The sequence below is a fragment of the Hemitrygon akajei genome, chromosome 4 (assembly GCF_048418815.1).
Source record: "Hemitrygon akajei chromosome 4, sHemAka1.3, whole genome shotgun sequence".
In the NCBI taxonomy this organism is placed as follows: Eukaryota; Metazoa; Chordata; class Chondrichthyes; order Myliobatiformes; family Dasyatidae; genus Hemitrygon; species Hemitrygon akajei.
In genome coordinates, this window is record NC_133127.1 from 149,066,774 (window position 1) to 149,090,984 (window position 24,211).

At 37.9% G+C, this 24,211-nt stretch overlaps 1 protein-coding gene across 4 annotated transcripts in view; it reads left to right on the forward strand.

The window, feature by feature from the left end:
- ranbp2 (RAN binding protein 2) overlaps positions 1-24,211 on the forward strand; it is a 73,672-nt gene that overhangs the window by 14,687 nt on the left and 34,774 nt on the right. Inside the window, exons 9-22 of one of the 4 annotated variants that reach the window (XM_073043577.1) lie at positions 4,330-4,536; positions 4,911-5,092; positions 5,169-5,344; positions 5,428-5,551; positions 6,438-6,599; positions 7,276-7,413; positions 7,495-7,644; positions 8,661-8,870; positions 9,939-10,022; positions 10,602-10,737; positions 11,560-11,654; positions 11,732-16,088; positions 17,010-17,087; positions 23,733-23,870. In XM_073043577.1, the coding sequence (XP_072899678.1) occupies positions 4,330-4,536; positions 4,911-5,092; positions 5,169-5,344; positions 5,428-5,551; positions 6,438-6,599; positions 7,276-7,413; positions 7,495-7,644; positions 8,661-8,870; positions 9,939-10,022; positions 10,602-10,737; positions 11,560-11,654; positions 11,732-16,088; positions 17,010-17,087; positions 23,733-23,870 (6,237 nt within the window). The remainder of the gene's footprint in view (positions 1-4,329; positions 4,537-4,910; positions 5,093-5,168; positions 5,345-5,427; positions 5,552-6,437; positions 6,600-7,275; positions 7,414-7,494; positions 7,645-8,660; positions 8,871-9,938; positions 10,023-10,601; positions 10,738-11,559; positions 11,655-11,731; positions 16,089-17,009; positions 17,088-23,732; positions 23,871-24,211) is intronic. The other 3 variants (XM_073043578.1, XM_073043579.1, XM_073043580.1) reach the window with 3 other exon arrangements.

A 24,211-nucleotide genomic window follows, 5' to 3' on the forward strand; every position in this document is an offset into this window, starting at 1 on the left:
CTTTGCAAAATCTTTAAGGGAAAAGTTATTTTTTCAGCCACGGCTTCTTCCTTGCCACTCTTCCATAAATACCCTTTTAGTGCAAGGCCTTAGAGATTATGGAGTCGTGAACTTCACCTCCAGTTGCAGCCACTGACTTCTGCAGCTCAGTGAGAGTGCCTGTTGGTGTCACAGTAGTTATGATTTGTTCTATACTTTGTTTAGATACATAATTTATTGCGCAGTTAAAGGATAGTTCATCTTTTTATTTACTTTTTTTAACTATTTCCATGAAACTTGGCTAATTGGTGCAGTCGTTTAATTGGGCCAAAATATACTGGTCCCAATTAACCAGAATTCACTGTATTGCATTTAGTTCCCTTAACTAAATCATTAATACATATTGTGAATTGCCATGCACTACTCCATTAGTCATCACATTGCCATCCTGAGGAAGTTCCAATTATTCTCATTCTGTTTCCTTTTATAACCCATGACAGTATTGCACTTAACCCATATAACCCATGACAGTATTGCACATGCCATGAAATGCACTTAATCTTCTGCGTTAAACTCTCAGGTGGGTCTTCATCAAAATACTTTGGGAAATCAGAATACAGTATATCCACTTGTTCTCATCTATTCTACCAGTTACATCCTCAAAGGTCCAGTAGATTTCTTCTTGTTTCACTTCAATAAATCTTTTAATATTGTCGAATCCTGTTAATATTTTCTAGGTGTCCTGTTAATGCACTTTTTTGTACACTGTCCATTCCTGACAATTTTAATATTGTTAATTAATTCCATACCTCCACTGGTTCTTTTTTCCTGTTGGGGATCTTTAACATTACAGATTTCACTTCACTATTGATGTTTCCCATTCCTTTAATCCTCTACTATTTGCCTCCACATTTTTCAATTTGACTGAATTCCAATTTCAGCATTGTTGTAATGTAGTCCATGCCAACGGAGCAGCTATTTTCCCTGTACTGATGCCTGTGCCCCACTTTTCCCGCACCAGTCTTTGAGCCTCACTCATCTCCCTGATCCAATTAACACTGCCCATCTGTTTGTGGGTTAAGTATGATTGAAAAATTATTTGTGTACTTCTGTTTTTCAATTGGTGTCTATTTATTTAAACTCTTAGAGGCCTTTTTTGTATTCTGGAGTTTCTGTGTGGGCCATGGCAACCATAATTTATCCCCTCCATTTCATGTTTTCCTGGTTTCGTATCATTATGTGTTATGTGGGTGATCATGGTCTTTAATCTGAGAAGTTCCAATAAGCTCCTGAAAAATTTTGCCTGTCCATCCCTTAATGTAACTCATGAATGTCATGCATTGTTGACCACAACTCTTTCTTCCATCAGTTTTTCCCGTCACTCACTGCAAGGTGTTCAAGGTCGTTCCTCAGCACATGTCCCAGAAATTCCAGCTGCAGTTTCTTGAATGATATCAGCTATCTTCCAGCTTTTCACAACACTGCCTCATTTCTTGCTCTGTCCTTCTACAATCTTTTGATCATTCTTCTCAAAAACCACATTTCTGTAGCTTCGTCTTCCTTCATTTTGTGTTGATATTGTCCAACATTCGCTTTGATATGTTCATGTGCAATGAACATAGCACCACAACACTCTGCGTTTCATACCTATAGAAATTGTTATTCTTTAGTATCTTGCTTGTCCTTCTAATTTTGACATCAGCCCTACTGTCAGATGTTACCATGATTCCAAAGTAATTAAACTTCCATTTTTTGTTAAATTGCTTTGTTGCCTGCTTTCAGTTCACATTTCTCTACTTCTTTGTGACAACCATACATTTGGTGGTTTTGCAGTTGATGGTCAATCCTCTGTGTACTTTTGACCACTTCAGTATTTCTTGGAGCTTCTCTTTAGAAGTAGCTATTAGCACTGTTGTCTGCATTATCGTATGTTGTTCAAATTATATCCACCAATTATTATTCCTAGAACACTGCTGATTTCTCAAAATCTTCTTGCTATAAAGGTTGAATAGATCGGGCAAGAGAGCACAGCCCTGTCTGACACTCCTCTTAATCTGGACAAAATCACTTGTCTCATTTTCAACTCATTTCCATTCTTTGTTCCCAATACAAATTTCTGATGACTCTTTATATCTTTCCCATCAATGTTCAAATGCTGAAGGATATTTAATAAGCTCTTTATGTCTCACCTTATGGAAAGTTTTGGTAGAATTGATGAAACATAGGTATAGTTTTTCTGCACCTCTATGGTATGCTCACAAATCATTTCTAAGGATGAAGATGAAGATTGCATTTTGTGGTAATTGAGGTTTCGGATGATAATGTTTATACAACTCCATTTTCCATCTCTAACTATCTTCCTTTTCATTTCACCCTCTCTTCTATTTGCTTATCTGTCTCCATGTAGTTTAATGTTTGCAGTTGTAACACTTGCCCAACAGGCTGGTATATGTCTAGGAGGGAAAAAAAATCCAGCCACTCACCAACCCCGCCTCCTGTATACGCAGGTGCTGTGGGAATCAAGTTAATGCCGTATCGTACACACAATATCAAACTCACACCGGATACCATTATGGAATATACTTTAAAGATTTGACTAAAACTAAATGAGTACTAACAATACAGTATATAGTAGGCCGTATCTTGGGTAATGATGAGTCTGGGTACAGAGGAAATTAAGAACCTGGTGGCATGGTGCGAAGACAATAACCTATCCCTCAATGTCAGCAAGACAAAGGAATTGGTTGTTGACTTCAGAAGGAGTAGCGGACCGCACAACCCCATCTACATCGTGGTGTGCAGGTGGAACAGGTCAAAAGCTTTAAGTTCCTCGGGGTGAATATCACAAATGACCTGACTTGGTCTAACCAAGCAGAGTCCACTGCCAAGAAGGCCCACCAGCGCCTTTACTTCCTGAGAAAGCTGAAGAAATTTGGCCTGTCCCCTAAAACCCTTACTAATTTTTATAGGTGCACTGTAGAAAGCATTCTTCTAGGGTGCATCACAACCTGATATGGAAGTTGTCCTGTCCAAGACCGGAAGAAGCTGCAGAAGATCGTGAACTTAGCCCAGCACATCACACAAACCAATCTTCCATCCTTGGACTCACTTCACACTGCATGCTGTCGGAGCAGTGCTGCCAGGATAATCAAGGACAAGACCCACCCAACCAACACACTTTTTGTCCCTCTTCCCTCCAGGAGAAGGTTCAGGAGCATGAAGATTCGTATGACCAGATTTGGGAACAGCTTTTTTCCAACTGTGATAAGACTGCTGAACAGATCCTGACCCGGATCTGGGCCGTACCTTCCAAATATCTGGACCTGACTTGCACTATCTTATTCCCTTTTTTATTTTCTAATTATGATTTATTATTTAAATTTTTATTATATTTACTTCGACTTGCACTTCAGGGAGCGCAAAGCGCAGAAACAAATATCACTGATGATTGTACACTGTAGTATCAATTGTTTGGTGACAATAAAGTAAAGTGAGGTAAAAGAAAATAAAGTAAAAGGCGCCAAACTTATCAGAATTCAGTCAGTTTAGTGCACATCGTTGGAGCTCAACCATCGAACCATTCGACCCCTCGTCGCTTTCTTCTGACCTCCACATCCTTGCACCTGGGACCACCCTGGTGGTCAACCGAGCAGTGCAGCACACGTCCACCTTCTTTGGCGTCTTCTTCCCGACTCCCCCGAAAAGACCGCGAAAAACTCAGCTCCCAGACCCACAAGACAAAGTAACATTCCTCCATTGGTTAACAAAGGAACACAATCCCCATTGTCAGCAATTCTAAAGCTAAACAAACTGCTAGAAGCTTCGAGAATGCTCTGCAAGAAACACTCTGTCACCAGTTAGCATAACAAAGAAGCAGGTTCACTTTTACCCACAAAGAAGCCATTTTGATTAACGTACGCAATACATTCTACACAGTTTACTAGAATGAAATTTAAATGCTGAAGGTTAATCTAAAATTTAGCCAACAGTCACCTATACACAATTACCTGTCTCAGCTGTGACTTCCCACTGCTGATTCCTCTTGTTGCAGCTTTTAAACCATTTCCATATTCCTTTCCAAACTCCTGAAGCCTATTTTGAATATTAAATATAATAGTGTAGCACTGTCTCAATATTCTGCTGAATATAGGTTCTTGTTTTTAATTCTGAAGAGATCTTGATCTTGCAGCTGTTGATCAGGCAAAAGTACTAAGAACTTAACCACAGCTGACATTAATAGTGTTTTGCTTGATTTTTTTTTGGTATAACCTAGTATAATTTATTCATAAATTCACTAAATTTTTCTCTACTGAATTCCTTCCTAACAAAACAGCTCCTTCTCTTTTGTAGGTCACATGTTATTGAACTTAATGGTTGGTAAGCCTGACTATCACAAAGAAGTGGTGAAGACTTTTGCAAATAAAAGTGGCCAAACCGCATTGATTGAAACACTGTTTGGAAGTCTAACTTCTGAAAGGTCTTTTCTAGCCAATGATGACATCCGAGATGTTACAGGAAGCCAACCAGACATGAACTATCTTGTAAAATGTGATGATGGTAAGAAGAAACTTCTAAGATTTGAAATATTACAGTACTTCGTTGTTAAATTGCTGCATAATCCTTGTGTTTTCCTATGCAGTTTTGATTTTATAGATTAGTTGTATGGAGTGTTGTAATTGGAATTTTCATTCTGTTCATTCCCCTTTCTGAAATAACGAGATAAAGGGATGCTGCAGGTACATACATATGTGTAAAGTAAATTTTATTGCAGAATTGAATGGGGTATTTTTCTCTCAGTAAAAATAATCCTACATCAGGCTTTGATAAACTACAATTTAGATTAGCACATAATTTGGGTATTCTGTATTATACTTGAGTACATGATAAAACTTTCAGCTAAAACTAGTTTTGTTAATCTATGCTCTCTTTAGGTTGTGTTAGATTGCATGGTTCAAATTTGCAGCACCTTGTCTGGCTTGGCTTGCAGCAGTTTTCAATGGCTCAGTTACCTGTGGTCCGGAATTGGCTGAAGCAGTTATTTCCTAAATTGCCCCAGGAAACATCACGGCTTGACACAAATGCTCCTGAGACTATTTGTATTTTAGATCTTGAGGTATGATTAAAAGCAATACTAATTTTTTTAAGTGCTGTTAAAAGTGAACAATACTAATTTAATAAAATATTTTCAGGTTTTTCTTCTTGGAGTGATATTTTCAAGTCACACACAGTTACAAGATAAAGCAGCTCATCATTACAGTTTACACCAACCAAAGTGCTTGCCCCTTTCAATCAGTAAGCTACTCTATACAGAGCGACAAAAAGCCTGGTGGGATGCTGTTTGCAACCTTGTCTACAAAAAAGCACAGTAAATATTCTATTGCTTTTGTAATTTTTGTTTGAATTAAAAATTTGTTAAGACAGTTTACTGCAGCATCGTTCTTTTTTTAGACCAGGTACATCAGCTAAGATGAGACTTATAATCCAGCGTGAGCTTGCTACTCTAAGGGCATTAGAAAAACACGGACTTCAACCTGCCCTTATCATACACTGGGCACGAAGCTTGGTCAACATTGTAAGTCCTGAATGGTGTGCATTTTAGAAAATGTTAATTCAGTTTTATTATACTGTTATATCAGCTACTTAATGTATGCATTTGATTTATTAAATCAGTAGTATTACATTTTATAGTACTTTCAGCAGCTTTAAAACCCAAAACATTCACATTTGCTTGCGCAAAGTTTTACATTTATGTATTGTTAGTGTTCTGTCAAGCACTTATTACTCCTAGCTCATTCTGTTAAGCAAATCTTTTTTTTTCAATTAGTTGCCAGCTCTAGAAAATAACCCTTATCTCCACAAAATTTTAATCAGCACTTAAATATTATTACTGAGGTTTGATTGCTTTCCGCTGCACACACTCATTGACTGCTCCTCACAGACATAATGAAAGTATTATATCTCCATCTTTGCCTAGATCTTTATTTTTTTACAATTTCACCTCATGCACTCCATTTTTATCCTGTCCCTGAGGTGTATGTGCTTCTTTCCCTTTTTATAAGCATTGTCTTTGCCCTTTTGACATGAATGACTCTTCCCACCCCAAGGAAGACAATCTGAGCTCTTCAGGTGGTACTATCTAGCAGCCCTCTTTCCCCTTACATTCCTTTATTGTATTGTTGCTCTGAAATCTGGCATTTTATACTATTCTGTTCCTCACTTCCCACTGTCAACATTATGTGCATCGGACTGTAATTGTGATGTACTATTGGGAAAAACTGAAAACGCAACCTTTGTGTGCTCTCTTATCTATTCCATTGCCCTTAACAAATGTTTTTGTTTGAATCAGACTGCCTGAAACCTAGGTTTTATTTGCCTGAAATTATGCTAACATGTAATTTTGTTAGCCTGTCTTTAATTTAAAAAAATGCAGATCCTAATAGTTCGTATTGTCCGTATAGGGAAGTCGATTAAATTCGTATTATGACCAAAAAGACTACATTGGACGGGGTGCCTTCTATTGGAAGAAAGTTCAGCCATTGCTACAGATCATTAGGAAAAAAAAGAACATTCATGAGCCTATCGATCCGTTGTTTATGCACTTCCATAGCAAGGAAATTAAGGTAACTATGAAAAGTCTTATTTCTTTTTGGAACTGAAATATCTCTCTGTACTTGAAAAATCTTGTCCATGCAACTTATCTTGTAAAGATTTGGGTTAAGTTTGGAAATGCGTTTATCACTGAGGTCCCACATTGCCTAGTATACAACACTATTACTGTTTGGATATGTTGACATTCTCGTTTTTTTCCTAACTCCTTATGTAATGATATCAGTGCTTTGAAATACAGTTTACATTGTCCACAAATGAGCATCACCTTTATATTAAAAATAACCTATTAAAGCCATCAATTTGAAATTTGTCCATTTTATTTGAATTAGACATTTGTTGAGTCTTACATTTACCTGATTCTGTTTAAGTAGAATTCTTGAAATCCTTACAATGAGGATCCTATTTGCCATCGCTTCTCCTCTGAAAGCTGTTTTGCTTTTAGTCAAAGATTTAGCTATGGATTAAATATTGCTGCCTTGCCCCTGAAATAAATTGCTGTATTTGGTCTTTAGTTTTGCAAAATACTTCTGGCAAAGCATGATGGGTTCATAGAATTTAACCTGAAATTTCAGTTACAATGATAGACATTCATAAAGGAAATTATAGTAAATAAAAATTTACATATGCTATAGTATTATATACTAAAGTGACTGATGGCTACTTCAGTTAAGACTATGCTTATTTTAGGTTGATGAAGTTAACGATTATGAAAGGGAAGCGGAGATTGCTTTTGCTACACTTGATGTAGTTGATGGAAAAATTGATGAGGCAATTGCTGCTTTTGAGTCCATCAATAACATTGCTGCACATTGGAATCTTGCTTTGGTAAGTGACTGGTATATCTCTATTTATTTATTTATTCCATGTCTGTAAGTGCTATAATTTGGATTTTACCTTTTTTGTCAGATATTTCACAGAAGGTCTGAAGAGTATGAGAATGGTGATGGAATGACACCTGATGAACATGAAGAATGTAAAATTTGCTTACTGCGTAGCAGAGCATATCTAAAGAAAGTGCTGATTGAAGCTGAAACTAACGTAACAACTATTGACAGTGTAAGTGTCCATAAACTAATAGGGCATTTGCATTATGTAGAATTAATCTTGCTGACAGGTGAATTTTTGATCTTCATGGACAAAGTCTAGGCAAAATTGAATGCATTTCTCAACCATATGGATAACATTTTGTGCTTCATTTTGTTTGTTGACAATCATTTGTTTAGATTCCAAACTTCGAAATACTTGTCCAGTGAATAGATGAATTAAATGACCTATAGTTGTATTCTCAACTTGCAGAAATTCTAGTATTAGCAAGAGTGTTGAAATTGTACTCGGTGGCCATTTGTTAAACAATGAGAAAAATTGATCAGGGATCTTTGGGTAGATACTTGGTTGAACTCAGCTAAATAGCTGCTTGGTAGTTCTTTCCAGATCTGAGCATAACCAGTGTCAATTTGGCTTGTGTTTAATGGAGACTTGGCACTTAAGAAGAAATCTGATTTCACTTTAACAGTTAAATGTAAATTAGTTTTCCCTGATCAGGCCATTTAAAGTGGAAATTTTTCCATCCAGTGCCACTAAAGCAAATTAATTGGTTATCTCAATTGCTGTTTTAGAATGTTTCAAATTAATTACAATATTTGATAAGCTACTCTTCCAAAACAACTCTTGTCCATTTTTTGATCAATCAAAAATAGAGTATTAGTCCATTGGCATCATCTCATCTTGCTGCCTGCTGTTTGCAGTCATATCTTTACAGATAACATTTAGATTCTTCTTTTGCATATGCATGTTTCTGTAGTTTTCATCTCACTTTCTGAATATTGCACAACAGGAGGTCATTCCTAATCTGTTTATCCAATTTCCAAGACTTCATGTTATTGTGATTTACTTGCTTGTCTCTGTGTTTTAATTTGAAATTAAAATTGATTTATTGTCCTTACTGAGGTACAGTGAAAAGCTGTGTCTTGCATAATTTCCACTGTTGCTATGAAAATATTTAACTATTTTCAATTCCCCCTTGGTCATCCTAAACCTTTGGTTTAATTATTTATGCAACCTTTCATCCCCAGTTGCCTGTGCCTTTAGATGCAGTAAAAGAAATGCTAGAATTGGTAAGTCAGCATCTTCAAGAATATAATAATGATGAGCTTGACCAGGTTGAAGAAGACAACACATTTTCCCAGATAGCTGAAAACAGCACTTCTCCGGAGTTGACTCCAGTGAAACATTCTACCCTATCTCCGGTAAAGCTTAGTCCATCGCCAACCAAAAGTTACAAGGTAAATTCTTTTCAAATTGTTTTAAGTCTGCAACAAATAAATTTGTAAACTTTAACTTCATAGATTTAATATGAAAATTTTTAGTCTTGTCTAATAATTGTAATGCTATTCCTGACTCAATTCTTTCCATCCCTGTTCATTTTAGTTATGTACTTGGGGTGAAGGACATGCTTCAATATTAGTGATGTTCTATTTATAATTTATTTAGAGATGCAGTGTGGCACTTTGAGCTGCACTGCCCAGCTACCTCCACCCTGCCCCAATTTTTTAAGCCTAGCCTAATCGGGTCCATTTACAATTACCAATAACCAGTACATCTTTGGATTGTGAGGAAACTGGAGGAAACAGAGAAAATCCATACATTTCAAGGGAAGAATGTATAGATTCCTTATAGATGATGTCGGATTTGGAACTCCGAATGCTGCCCCGAGCTGCAATATCTTTGTGTTAATGTTAGCTTGATGCTATTACAGCTTGCAGCGTTGGACTTCAGGTGCATATGGGAAAGCAAAGATTGCTTTTGCACTGATCACGAACTTATTTACTGAGGCATTTAATCTGTTGGAAGCTATTCCTTATTAATGCTTTGCCTTAAACAGAAATTGTAATGATTAGGCAAGATTTACAATTTCATTGGCAGTGCAGTGACTTAACAGGTAGTGCTCCTTCTCCAGCATCTGTTTTTAATACTGACAGCAAATGGTGTCTGAGACATTTTCCCTAGATGCTTTGATTTTCTCTGACATCCTGAAGTTATTTGGTATGTTACTTGGCTGCTGTAAGTTACTGAGTATAGATGGGGTAATTGTGATGGAGTTGATGGGCACATGAGAGTGGAAAGATTATTGGGAAGTAAGTGGGGTTACTGGGAGTGGTGGGCTAGCTCTGCCTAGGCCAAATTGTGAGTAATATGAAATAGCACATATTTAAGAAGTTTGTTACACATGAGGGACGTAATACTTTGAATAGGGGTCTTTAACTGCTGGAAATAACTTCCATGAATTGTTTAGTTCATACTTCAAAAGGAAGGAAAAATTTTTGAGAGCTTAACTTGGGATTTTTCTTCAGTGGTCTCCAAAGACTCCTCCACGCTGGGCTGAAGATCAAAAACATTTGCTCCAGATGCTTTGCCAGCAAGTGGAACAGCTAAAGGTATGTCATCTTCAGAAAAGTAGAAATTTGCGTAGATTGATGAAGAGTTTGTGGAATAATTGGTTAAAAAAGTTACCTTCACTGGTTCTTGTATCTTTTTTTTTGCTGCACTTCATGTTGCTTAACATTTAAAGCATTGTGATCTCCTAAACAGCATGCAAAATATGCATGTTGTTTCCGGCAGCATGCAAACTTTATACATCATGATTCATTTGCGCAAGAAGCACTCTAAAGAATGTCAGGGAATGTCGGATTCCTGTCAAAGCAAATGAAAAGCTTGTCATTCCAGTTGAGGCATAGATAAAATTTCCAGTAGAAGATCCATGTAAATTTGACTGGTAATACCTTGTGTTGGGATAGAGTAACTTTCAGAATTTATGGTGGGGGGGTGGTTGGTGGGGGAATGTGTAATTTAAGTCTGTAGTGAAGTTGTGCTGAGAATTTTGGTTCCTTAGGAAATGCATTTTGAGTAACTGATTTGAAACTTCTCATTAATGTTTTTGTCTGATGCATTAAAATATGTACATTTTAAAACAACTAGAGCAGATACAATTTGCTATTTATTCAAAATATTACCAGGGTGAAGTCCGTGAGCTGAAAATGAATAATTCAAGTTCAACAGAATCCCCACGACCCCAGTGGCAAGCAGATAGTTGTGATCCCCATACAGAAAATTATCAAGGAGTACAAAGTTTTCAGGGGCCACCTTTAACAGGTAAATATGAAGCAAACAATTAAATGAGTGTCTCATAATAAAGGAGTGACATCTGTAAACTGCTTTGAGGGGTGGCATTGGAACTTCCGTTCCATGCAGCAAATAAAGTTACTAGCATTTTTATCTTGTATTGAAGTAATTTACCAATACAGAACTCTATTGATCTGTTTATTTAAAAGGCAAACACAAGGAAATCTGCAGATGCTGGAAATTTAAGCAACACACACAAAATGCTGGTGGAACGCAGCAGGCCAGGCAGCATCTATAGGGAGAAGTGCTGTCAACGTTTTGGGCCAGACCCTTGGTCAGGACTTCGTTGGTCCTGATGAAGGGTCTCGGCCCGAAACGTTGACAGCGCTTCTCCCTATAGATGCTGCCTGGCCTGCTGCGTTCAACCAGCACTTTGTGTGTGTTGCTTGATCTGTTTATGTTCAATTAGCAATATAACTTGGCTATAAATAATTAATTAAATTGTAACAAATTTTGTGGTCATATCACCTGAATGTAATTTACAACTGAGTTTTTAATTTGTGATAGCATGCCATTCATATTTGGTTTAAATAAATTTAGTTGTAATTCATTTTTTGATTGTTCAGGCAAACTGTAAAGAATTTTTACTAAGAAACATTACCCAGTAATGGCAGCAACAGGCTCTAGGGCTTCTAATTTAATTTACTCGGCCTTCAGATTATTGTTTTAGCTTTGCCAAATAGTTTAAACTACACATTACCTGAAGCAATTTGAATGTCATAATAGAGTGTATCATTAATATTTGTTAGTGAGATATTTTATGAAGGTACAAACTAAAACATATTCTCTCAGTTGCTACTTCAGGATCAACTGTGTTCTACAATCAATCTCCAATGTACAATTCCCAATATCATCTTAGAGCAGCAACCAACGTGGCTCCAACCAAGGTATCCAAAGTGATATTCTCTATTTGGAAATGTATATGTATTGACAGAATAACATTGTTTTTTCTCTTTTTTTGAAGCAGACTCCTACATATGGAATTGGTCGGATTCCACCGCAACAGTCTGTGTATGGATATCAGCAGCAAGCTCACACACCTCCTATTCAAACCAATTCGGCATGTATTTATTCACAGGATATGTATGGGCCACAATTGCATTTTGAATCTCCCGCAACTGGATTGCTTTCTCCATTTGGTGAAGACTACTACAACCATGGCATACCACAAACAAGCACAAACCCACCTTTGCCAGAGCCTGGTTACTTTACTAAACCACCTGTTGGAATGCAACCTATGAAACCTACGGAAACTAAAGGACGATTTGGAACACCTAATCAACAAATACAAAATGAAGCTGCAAAGAATTCATTGGTTACTGGACTATTGCACTCAACACCAGCAACAACATTTAAATTTAACTCAAATTTCAAGAATAATGAGGGAGATTTTACATTCTCATCACCACAGATGAAAGCCCAGACACCACCGTCATCTGCTAGTGATAGTCTCCTAGGAATTTTAACTGCTGGAAGGCCTATAAAAAATGATTTGATTCTGGGGCAAATGTCTACACAAGGAATGCACAGTCGAGAGAGTCCCTTTTCCCAAGGGGAGCAGCATTCTTTTAATGACGTTTTGCCTCAAAGACAAAATAAGAATACATTCAATGTATTGAGTAATCAGGTATTTGGTTTCAAGGATACTGGCAAGCCAGCAACTTATGGAGATAATGCTGAAGACAAGGATGGTGAAAGTGATCGCGACAGTGTACCTGATGAAGATGATGGGCCACATTTTGACCCAGTTGTACCACTTCCTGACAAAGTAGATGTAAAAACAGGAGAAGAAGATGAGGAACTATTGTTTTCCAACAGAGCTAAACTCTTCCGTTTTGACACTGAGACCAAAGAATGGAAGGAACGAGGCATTGGGTACATAAAACTACTGCAACACAGGACTTCCAGGAAAATCCGGCTTCTAATGAGACGAGATCAGGTTCTTAAGATCTGTGCAAACCATTATATTACTGCAGATATGAAGTTGAAACCAAATAAAGGATCTGATAAATCATGGGTCTGGTGTGCCTTGGATTATTCTGATGAAAAGCAAGTATTTGAGCAACTTGCTGTTCGCTTTAAAACAGCAGATGAGGCTGCATTGTTCAAAGCCAAATTTGAAGAAGCACAAAACTTGGTTAAAGATGATGAATTAAAACTCAGCAGTTTGTTTGGTCAAGAACAGAAAATGGGAATCAAATTGAAGTCTGATATGGTGAACTTGGGTACTGTTAAGTCTACTGAAGACTCTGGATTTGCTGCAAAGTTTTTTAAGAAACCTGGTGAGTGGGATTGCAGCACATGTTTTGTACGAAACACTGCTTCAGATTCCATGTGTCAATCTTGCCAAAGCCCTAACGTCACTAATAGAAAACAAAGTTTACCTTTTGCTTCAGAAATGGAAGTTGCAAAATTAGTGCAAAATGGAAGTGCAGTTGAAGGACCTGAGAAGATTACAGCTTTTACCAAGCCAAGAGGGTTTGGTGACAATCTTACCAATACTGATGCAAAATCTGCAACCTTTCAGGCACCCAAACCTAATGGCAAACTTCCTATTGTTACTTCATTTGGCCAGTCAGCCTTCAGTGAGAGAACATCTACTTTGACACGAGACGCATTACAAGGAATATTCGCCAGAAAAGGACAGTGTGATTGCAGCACTTTGCAGAAAAATTTGGAAGTGACAAAATGTATGACCTGTCAGGCATCGAAACCCAATGACAAAATTCCAGTTGTTACTACAGTTGCCCAACCAGCATCCAGTGAGAAACCCGCCACACAAAGCTTGGCAGAATTATTTTCCAGAAAGGAAGGGCAATGGGATTGTGATTCATGTTGTGTGAGAAATGAACCAGAAAAGACAAACTGTATTGCTTGTCAGGCACCCAGAGCAAGCAATAAAACGGCTGGAGTTTCAGCAGCTTCTACCACAACATTTGCTCTTGGCCGAGCTTGCCCCAAATCAGATGCACCTGAATTTGGATTTAAAGTTAACTTCCCAGCAAGTAGTTTTAAATTTGGGAATGGTAGTGTAAACAATACTGCAGGCTTCAAGGTTGAGCCATCATCATCTCAGTCTTCAAGACAGTTTTCCAGTCCTGCATTTACATTTTCTTCCTCTAGTTCAGGTGGTAACTTCACATTTGGTTTGCCAGATGCATGCAAAGATTCTGCTAAAAAAACTAGTCAGCAAGGATCGGCTGCACTCTTCTTAAAAGCCTTTGCTGAGCAAAAGGAGAGGGACAGAATCACTGCACAATCGGACAAAGATCAAGTTCCAAACTCTGCGATTTCAAACCAAAGTCAAGATTTTGTTCTAGGTAATGATATGAATGTCTCTACTTTTGCTGATTTGGCAAAGTCTGCAGATAAAGGTTTTCAGTTTGGCTCTAAAGATCCTAATTTCAAAGGTTTTGAAGGAGTAGGTCAGCAATTGTTTTCAACATGTACAATAGCTACTTCTGCTGATGAAGATGATGAACTGTACAAAACTGAAGAGGGGGATAATATTCATTTTGAACCTGTGGTTCTTATGCCTGAAAAAGTAGATCTGATTACTGGTGAAGAAGATGAATTGGTACTTTATTCACAGAGAGTTAAGTTATTTAGATTTGATTCAGAAAGCAGCCAGTGGAAGGAGCGGGGTGTTGGAAACCTCAAAGTTCTCCAAAACAAAGCCAATGGCCGGCTTCGAATAATAATGCGTCGAGAGCAAGTTTTAAAAGTGTGCGCAAATCACTGGATAACTACGACAATGAATCTCAAACCCTTAATGGGCTCTGATAGGGCATGGATGTGGTTGGCTAGTGACTTTTCAGATGGTGAGGCAAAGGCAGAGCAGCTAGCAGCAAAGTTTAAAACACCTGAATTAGCTGAAGAGTTTAAAGAAAAATTTGAGGAATTCCAAAGATTGCTGTTGGATATACCACTACAGACACCTCATAAACTATTGGACAATGGCAAGACTGCTCGGCTAATACAAAAAGCTGAAGAAATGAAAAACGGTTTAAAAGACCTGAAACACTTCTTGAAAGATGAGAAAGGAAGCTTGCAGGATGAAGGGAATATATTGAGTTCTGTATCTGAAAGCAGCAGTACATCTGGTTTAGTAATTAAACCACATTCTGAAAGTACTGGACCTACTTTGGAGTGGGATAATTATGATCTACGTGAAGAAGCTTTGGATACTAGTGTATCTAGCACTGGGTATGGATCTCCTGACACTAGCAGTCCAGTGAGGAAAAACCTTTTCCGTTTTGGTGATTCAGCAACTGGTTTTAATTTTAATTTCCAACCCTGTTTGAGTCCATTAAAATCTCCTAAGTTGAACCAGAGTGGGTTGTCTGTGGGTACAGATGAAGACTCAGAATTTGGCCAAGAGGAAGAAAAGGACATACAGCATTTTGAACCAGTTATTCCATTGCCTGATTTGATTGACGTATCAACAGGAGAGGAAAATGAGCAAGTTATCTTCTGTCACAGAGCTAAACTTTACCGTTATGATAAGGAAATGGTCCAGTGGAAAGAGAGGGGGATAGGGGACCTGAAAATTTTACAAAATTATGATACCAAAAAAGTTCGGATTGTTATGAGAAGGGATCAGGTGTTGAAAATTTGTGCCAATCACTGGTTGACACCAGATGTAAAAATTGAGCCCATGAAAGGAACTGAGAAAGCTTTTGTTTGGAGTGTAATGGATTTTGCAGATGATGTGGCAAAGGTGGAACAGTTAGCTGTGCGTTTTAAGCAACAAGAGGTTGCTAACTCTTTCAGAGACCTCTTTGAAGAAGCCAAGAAGGCTCAAGAACAAGGGACATTAGTTACACCATTGTCTTCAAGGGAAACTACCCCAAGGGAATCTCCTTGTAAGATTTCAGTGTCAATGATAGAGGAGACTATTAAGGAAACGACAGAGCAAACAAATAGTAATGTTTCAATTTCAAATAGTGCGGTCAAGTCAGCGAATACTAGCTTGACAGAAGCACCTCCATTAAAGTTTGTATTTGGATCTGCTTCTGTGAAAACCATTTTCAGCAGTGAGAATGAGAGACCTTTCACTTTAGGTAATTCAGCAGCCGGATCCTTTGGTTTCAGTTTTAAAAGTACAGGCTCAACGTTAAAAGACCAAGTGCAAAGTGACTCCTTTGCTGTAAAGAATAAACCGCAGGATGTTGCTAATGGTGGATTTGATTTTAGTAAAGCAGCTGCATCTCTCTCATCAATGGCCAACTTGTTTTCAAATTCAACAGCAGAATGTGTGGAAACTGCTTTTGCAACTGAAGATAAATCCAAGCAGACTCTATTTAATAGACCACAACCTGGTAAGTCACTCTATCTGAAAACTGAAAACAGCCTTTGATCACATTGTCTCCTTTGTACACCAATTTCTTGCTAGATATTCTTCCACAATTATCCTTCTGCTCTTAGAAGGAAAACCACCCCAGCCACACAGTATTCCCTTTCTGACAACTTTTCAAACTTGGCGTCATCACTTCTGGCTGAGTGCTTTTTAAATCCACTCTGTAGAAAAGTTTTCACTACCATTGTTCAAAGGAATTTCCAAACAATTTTCTTTGTTAAAGGCATTCTTAATGCATATTTTATCACATGCAAGAAGTTTCTGCAGAGGTCCTTTCGATTTAAAACAAAATTGATCTGCTTTTCCATTATAAAGATTCAATCTCTTGCACTGAAATTCTGATGTCATTGTTCATTTTTTTTCTGGAAATTCATTATTTTTGGTAGGATGACCACAGGAAATGCACGTATCTAGTGTAGTATAATCCAGTTTCTCTTTATGGAACTGCCTTTCTTGCAATTCTGAAGTCTAGTAGTTACTTGCAGGCACAATGATTGAATAAACTTGTATTGTCCACAAGAAAAATTAAATAAGAATCTGATTGGATTAGAGAAGTCCTGGGTAGGCACAAGGGGAAATCTGAACACTAGGAATTTTAAATTTTAACAGTAGTTATAAAGGCAAAGCATTTTCATTTTACCATTCAGAAATACTGTTATTACCATTTAACAGCATGGTATTAATTATGATTTCTTTGGGTTATTAATGTGTTATGAATGCTGATTTATGAGTATATTTAAATGGGGTGGATATAATTTTTAATTTGATTTGAATAAATGGTAAGAGTAAGTAGCTAACGTTCAGTAATTTGTGCTTTGCTTGGAAAGGATCCTTTGGCTATCTCTTTACAACTAGACACTTATGTGCACATTCTTATTTTTAGGGTTTAATTTTAGTCTTTTCAAATCTAATCCATCTGCCTTTTGGACAAGCACATCTATCCCATGGTGTGAATATAAAGGTATTTCTGGTATTTTGTATCTGAATTGTAGGATGATTCTGCAGTGGCATTTTTCAAAGCATATACTACCACAACACAGTAACTTCTGCATGTATTTTAATTTTTTGTTTGGCTTTTTGAAAAACGTTGAGCATGTTTTTAAAGGTGGCTGATGGGTAGAAATGGCTGCACTGAGACATCTTAACTCGTTAGCCATGTATTTTGAGAGAGTTCAAAGCAAGTTATAATGCAAATATTTTTTCCTTTACACTGGTAGGTTTAGGTCACCCCATGTATACCATTAGAAATCGCCCAATCAATACACTAATGCTCTCTGTATTTGATAATTATTGTAGAGTACTATCATACTGACAGATTACTGAAACTATCTTGTGTACTGGTACTTTCTGTGAATCTACCATCTCAGAATCTCTGCTTTTTTTGTTTTTCTCACTTCTGTCTCTTCCTAGCATTGCTTGTATTTACCACTACCTCTCCATGTGCCTGCTTCAGCTCATCACCTTCTAGAAGGTTCTGCCAATAAACTAGCTATTTAGGTGCACCATGCACTTCATTTGCTCATTATTTCCATGTGTTATCCCTTCCATGTGATGTCCATAAGTCAGGTTCATTGGTTGTATTTGCTTTCCTCAAGGGATCATCTGCCTTGCTAGTTACTTGCCCATGGTTCTCCCAAAAGCATATGATAGCTCTGTCTTATTAGTGTTGTCCATCTGGTTATATGTTCCAAACTTTTCCTACTGTAGCAGCTAACAATATGGCTCTCATCACTGATTAATATTTTACCTTTTATCTAGCTGTGATTTGTTGGTGTTGCTATGGTTATCATCCAAGTAAAATGAAAATGCCACAACAAATTTTCTGTTCATGGAATGCATGTAATATCATATCTTAATTTAATCTTTCCTTGTATTGCCCTCGTACCTGGAGTGGACAATCGATTCCTGTTGTCAATGCCAGCATAGTTTCATTTTCTGAATCTTTATCCATAGAATCGTATTAAACTATGAAGCTATTGAGGTTTCTAATACTGAAGTCAATATTGAGTGTTTGTTTATTTTAATGACAGCATTTGTTTGCCTCTTCTGTAATGCCTTGCTTCAAAAGTGCAGTTACAGTTCATAGTACAGTAGATAGAAGAAAAAGTAGAGTGGCTTTCATCACATATCTGAGGGCACTTAAACAACAGTCTCTGCATGTCAATTTTTTTTCACTCAAGTTTGAAGTTATACAACATTCTTGTACATGTAGAAAACAAATGTGTGAAAGCCTATGCTTAAACAAGCACCATGAGCATTCTTTCAAAAATATTCTTGTCCTTTAATTTCATCACCAGAGACTCACTTCTGTACATGTTCAAGTTGCTTTTAAGCTCTATAAGCAGCAGGAACTTCTGCCTTTTAGAGTTCATGAGTACAAGCATGGTTAGGTTTTGAGTAAATACCCGCAATTCTAACATCAATATTGCTTCCCACTTCAATGCACATAACATTGCAAAGCTTTCCATACTTGAAGTAAAATAATTTGGTACTAAATTGCATTTTTGATGCAGAGTATAAATGCTCCACTAATGCAATTGTTGTCACATTATTTAACAGTGAATTTTGTTGGCATCTTAGCTAATAATGGAAAACATAACTTAAGTTTAATGGCTTGCAACGATTATCCAGCCTCCTGATTGAGAACACTGGTTAATCCAATAGATACACTTTTTAAATAACTAATTCATTTTTGGAGCATTTCAAGCTAAAATTTAATACTGATTATAGTTTATGAATCTTCTGTGCTGTGAAATTAGTATTTGTAATGATGTGGTTTTGATTTAGTTGAGGCATGGTGATGGTTTCCAAGTACTGCTTTATAGTTAGCAAGCTCTTAATTAATGGAACTTGTATAGGGGAAAGTAAAACTGAATCACTGCCAAAATTTGTTAAACATTAGATGTAAAACAAGTCATGCAAGAAATCTTAATGTGTATTAAAATGCATATTTGTTTAGCATAGTCATTTAGTTCATTGTATTCAATGCCTTTTTAAAAAAAAGTATTCAGGCCCCACAAGTATTTTCACTTTTTACTGTCTCATTTTCTAAATTTAAAATGTATTGAAGTAGGATTTTCTGAGCTAATTTACAAACATTGTGCATAATATCAAATTAAGAAATTCCAAAACCTGTTAACAATTTACTTAAAAATTATGACACTGAAAAACTATTCATCCCCTATTTACTACGCTAACTTCTTTGGGGTGCAATATATTACTGTAGCTCACCCAATTTGTTGATGTAGAAAATTGGCAGATCAACTGTTTTCAATGAATTCATACAAACAAATACCCTCCTCTCTCTGTAAGCTATAATAGTATGGTAGATTTTCAATAGACCAAGTCAAAATGCAGATATAAGCGTTTTCAAGACAAGTCGGGGAAATGATAATGGAGAAGCACAAATCTGGGGAAGCCCATTTCAGACACATTCCTCTGAGTATACAGTCCATCATGACAAAGTGGAAAAAGTATGAAACCACAGCCAAACTGCCTAGTTCAGGCTGCCCTTCTAAAGCTAGTCACCAGAGAAGAATGATACTTTTAAGAGAGGTTACTGTGATGCCAACAGTCACTCTGAGCTACAGAAGTAAGTGGTTGCAACTAGAGGTGAAGTTCATGGCTCCACAGTAACAAAGGCTGTACACAAAAAGGATATTTATGGAAGAGTGGCAAGGCAGAAGTCCTAGATTTTAAAAAGCGTATCCTTACCCATAACAAATAAAAAGTCTGCAGATGCTGGAATCCAAGCATCACACAAAATGCTGGAGGAACTCAGCAGGCCTGGCAACATCTATGGAAAAGAATATAGTCGATGTTTTGGGCCGATACCCTTCAGGCTTGGAGAAAAAAGATGGAATCAGTTAAAAGGTGGAGGGAGGGGAGGAAGAAATACAAGGTGATAAGTGAAACTGGGGGGTTAGGGAGATCCCATCCCCTTCTCTATTCCTCCATCTCTGCTGCATCTGCTCTCAGGATGAGGCTTTCCATTCTAGTTCGAAGGAAATGTCCTCCTTCAAAGAAAGGGGATTCCCTTCCTCCATCATCAACACTGCCTGCAACTGCATCTCTTCTATTTCATATATGTCTGCCCTCACAATATCCTCCTGCCATTCCACCACCCTTCACATCCAGCTCATAATTCTCTGTAACTTCTGCCATTTCCAGTAGGATCCCACCACCAGGCACATCCTTCCCCCCCCCACCCCACTTTCTGCTTTCTGTAGGGATTGCTTCCTATGCAACTCCCTTGTTCATTCTTCTCTCCTGGCACTTATCCTTGCAAGCAGAACAAGTGCTAAACCTGCCTTTAGACCACCTCCCTCACTACCATTTGGGTCCCCAAACAGTCCTTCCAGGTGAGGTGACACTTCGCCTGTGAGTCTGTTGGGGTCATCTGTATCCGGTGCTCCCAGTGTGGCCTCCTGTATATTTGTAAGACCCAATGTAAAACAGGAAACCGCTTCTCCGTGCACCTACGCTCCATCCACCAGAAGAAGCGGAATCTCCCAGTGGCCACCCATTTTAATTCCACTTCTCATCCCATTCTGACGTGTCAGTCCATGGCCTTCTCTACTGTCAGGATCAGGTTGAGGGAGCAACATCTTGTATTCCATTTGGGTAGCCTCCAACATGATGGCATGAACATTGATTTCTCAAACTTCTGGTAATGTCACTCTTCACCGTTCCCCATTCCTATTTCCCTCCCTCCTTATCTCCTTACCTGCCCATCACCTCCCTCTGGTGCTCCTTCCCCTTTTCTTTCTTCCATGGCCTTCTGTCCTCTCCTATCAGATTCCCCTTTCTCCAGTTCTGTATCTTTCACTAATCAACTTCCCAGCTCTTAACATCACCACTCCCCACCCGAATCACCTTGTGATTTTTCCCCTCTCTCCCCCCCCCCCCCACCTTCTAACTCTGACTCCTCATCTTTTTTTCCCAGTCCTGATGAATGGTCTCAGCCCGAAACGCCAAGTATACTTTTTTCCATAGATACTGCCTGGGCTGCTGAGTTCCTCTAGCAGTTTGTATATCCTTTTCCCATAAAGAGTTTGCAATGTATCACTTAGAGGGAGAAGGATACTGTAAAGAGATGAAAGAAGGTCTTGTGATCGGATGTGACTAGAATGGAACTTTCTGGCCTCAACACTAAATAGCATGGGTGGCGTAAATCTAATGCGCATTTGCCGCGTAACACCATCCCTACTGTAAAGTATGGTGGACGTGGTATAATGCTCTGGGTATGTTTCTCAGCAAACCTGGTCAGGGTTAATAAACTCTTCTTGGGCTTCCAGCCAGATACAGATATAGATTATAACCAGTGTTCCAATGACAAACTGCCATCTTATTCAGGGATGATGCCTGAGAATGTCTCAAAAGCCATTGGTGCAGCACAGTAGTTGTTGGACTATCTGGTAAAGGAAACCATTGAAATAAAACTGGAGGGAAAGCATTTTAACTGAGGCAAAGATCTCACTCCAAGTAGGAAATGGAATTTGATTGTAAACAGGGTGGGAGAGCAGAAACCTGATTGGATGAGGACTAACCAATCAGGAGGGATGGACTGCAGGGTATAAGTACCACTGGACTAGACATGCCTAGGTATCATTCCTGAAGATGGCAGAATTTGTCTTCGAAATGTTGATTGTAATTGATACTTGTACCTGGCTGGGAGCCCGAGAAGAATTTATTCACTATATATCCCAGGAAAGCACTAGATCCTTTTTCACTAGTCAGGGTTGTTGGGAAGATGAATGCTGCTAAATACAGAGAACCTGGATAAAAACCTGCTAGCTTCTGCCAGAAAACTTAAACTGGGGAGGAAACTTGTCTTTCAGGAGGACAACAACCCAAAGCACACAGCCAGAGCAACCATAGAGTTGGCTTCAAGTGAATAAAATTGAGAGTACTGACCTTGACCTGATTGAGTATCTCTGGCAAATCCTCAAGATTGCTGTCCACTGCCGGTCCCCAACTAACCTGGCTCAGCTTGAGCAATTTTGCAAGGAGGAATGGGCAAATCTTGCTCTATCACATTAAGAAAAGCTAACAGATTTATCCCAAAAGACTACTGGCTGTAATTACTGCTAGAGGTGGTCAATTCAGTACTGAGCAAAGGGGGATGAATACTTTTGAACAGCTGACATTTCAGATTTTGGATATTTAGTTTTTCCGTGTTTTTTTTTGGACTCTACTATGGGGGGGGTGGGGAAGAAAGGAATGTGATTCACAAATAAAAATTCTCAGTTGAATTGATCAAAATCCCTAATTGTAATACTGATGTGAACAAAGGGTTTGGGGGCTGAATACTTTCAAAATGCACTGTGTTTTCTATAAAGCTGTCAAACTCATTCAGTTTTTTTAAAGTTTCTGATAGCCGTGCAAATTTTTAAAGATGTAAATCAGCTAAACTTTTTGAAGTTGCTTTTGAATTTGCTTCTCTTTTCTTTCCCACTCCTTCCCATCTCAAAATTAATTTCCAGTTCTTCATTGCTAAATGAGGATGTTCTCAACATTCCATGTCCTTTGATTACTGGAGATGTGGGGTAGCGTAATGGTTAGCACAATGCTTTACAGCATCGGTCGAAAGATTGGGGTTCTATTCCTATCGTTATCTGTAAGGAGGAGATTTTTGTGTTCTCCCCATGACTGCATGAGTTTCCTCAGAGTACTGTGGTTTCCTTCCACATTCCAAAGATGCACTGTTAAGGTTAGTGAGCTGTGGGCATGCTATGTTGGTGCTGCAAGAGTGGTGAGATTTGAGTGCTGCCCAGCACAGTCCTCACTGATTTGTGTCAAATTAAATGACACATTTCACTGAATGTTCCAACGTAAATGTGTCAAATAAAGCTAACTTTATAACCTATACTGCCAAGTGGAATATATTTCTCAGAAATGGAAAAGCAACAATCAAATTACCACCTCATACTCAAAAATTAGAATGGAAGTCTAGCTCATTATTTCACTTTGGAGCCTTGGCAACATTCGGAGGAATCCTTGTTACATACACCTATTTTTATGATATATATCTACCTGCGTCTCTATTTGGATTAGTCTATTGCATTCCTTCCAAGACCAGTCTATCTCTTGAAAGATCAAGTGTTCTACAGTGTTCTCACCTACTTCAAAGTTCTTGGGTGGAATCCATTGAATGCCGAAGATTTTAAGTTGATGATACATTTTATCTTGCAATGCTACTTTCTTGCTTTAATGAACAGAATGTGACACTGAATTGTCAGCCTGGATATTATTCCAAAGGCTCCGAAGTTGGAAGGCCCCAACAGACTTTCTTCTGTCTCACAGTCTTGTGCCATGTCTTGCCTGTTAACATTGTTATTGCTCTTGGTAAGATTCACACCCATGGAAGGAATGTGGTTCTTTTGTCTCATTTCATTTCCTAAGCTAAACCTAAATTTGAATTTTAATAATTTGAATGAGGCAACACTGAGTATAAAGTGTTGCTTCATTTCTTGCACTTGAAATGGATTGATCAATTAACATCATGTCAATGCCTCTGCCTAGATCTTGGTTCATTATCATTGTTATTTGGATTTGTGTCCTCTTGCATAAATTTTGTTTTCTAATGCAATTAATTCCTCTTTAGTTGAAGACGAAGACCTACAGATTATTTTTGCATCTGTACCCACACCTGAACAAGAAGCTCTTGCAAAAGAACTGAAGCTTCCTCCAACGTTTTTTTGCTACAAGAACAAACCTGGCTATGTTAGTGATGATGAAGATGGTAAGACTTGTAGATGTTTGTCTATCTTGCTGATAAAAGGTCAGTTTGTATGTATGTGTTTTTATTTGTGTGTGTTTGTGTGTATATAATATAGTTGCTAAGCACTTAATCCAAAACTTAAACTCCTAAAATTTCCTCAGTATTTTTCCGTCTACATCTCCATCTGATTCCACTTGTTTTTATATTTGCTTTTTTCCATCATTTGCTCCTCTCTCACTATTTTCTAACCTACATTGGCATCTTGTTGAGCATTGCCGCAATGTTGTTGTTTTCATTCATGTTTTTAAATTTGTCTGTGGCTTTTCTAATCTCCATCATATTCATACCCATTGTAATTGTGG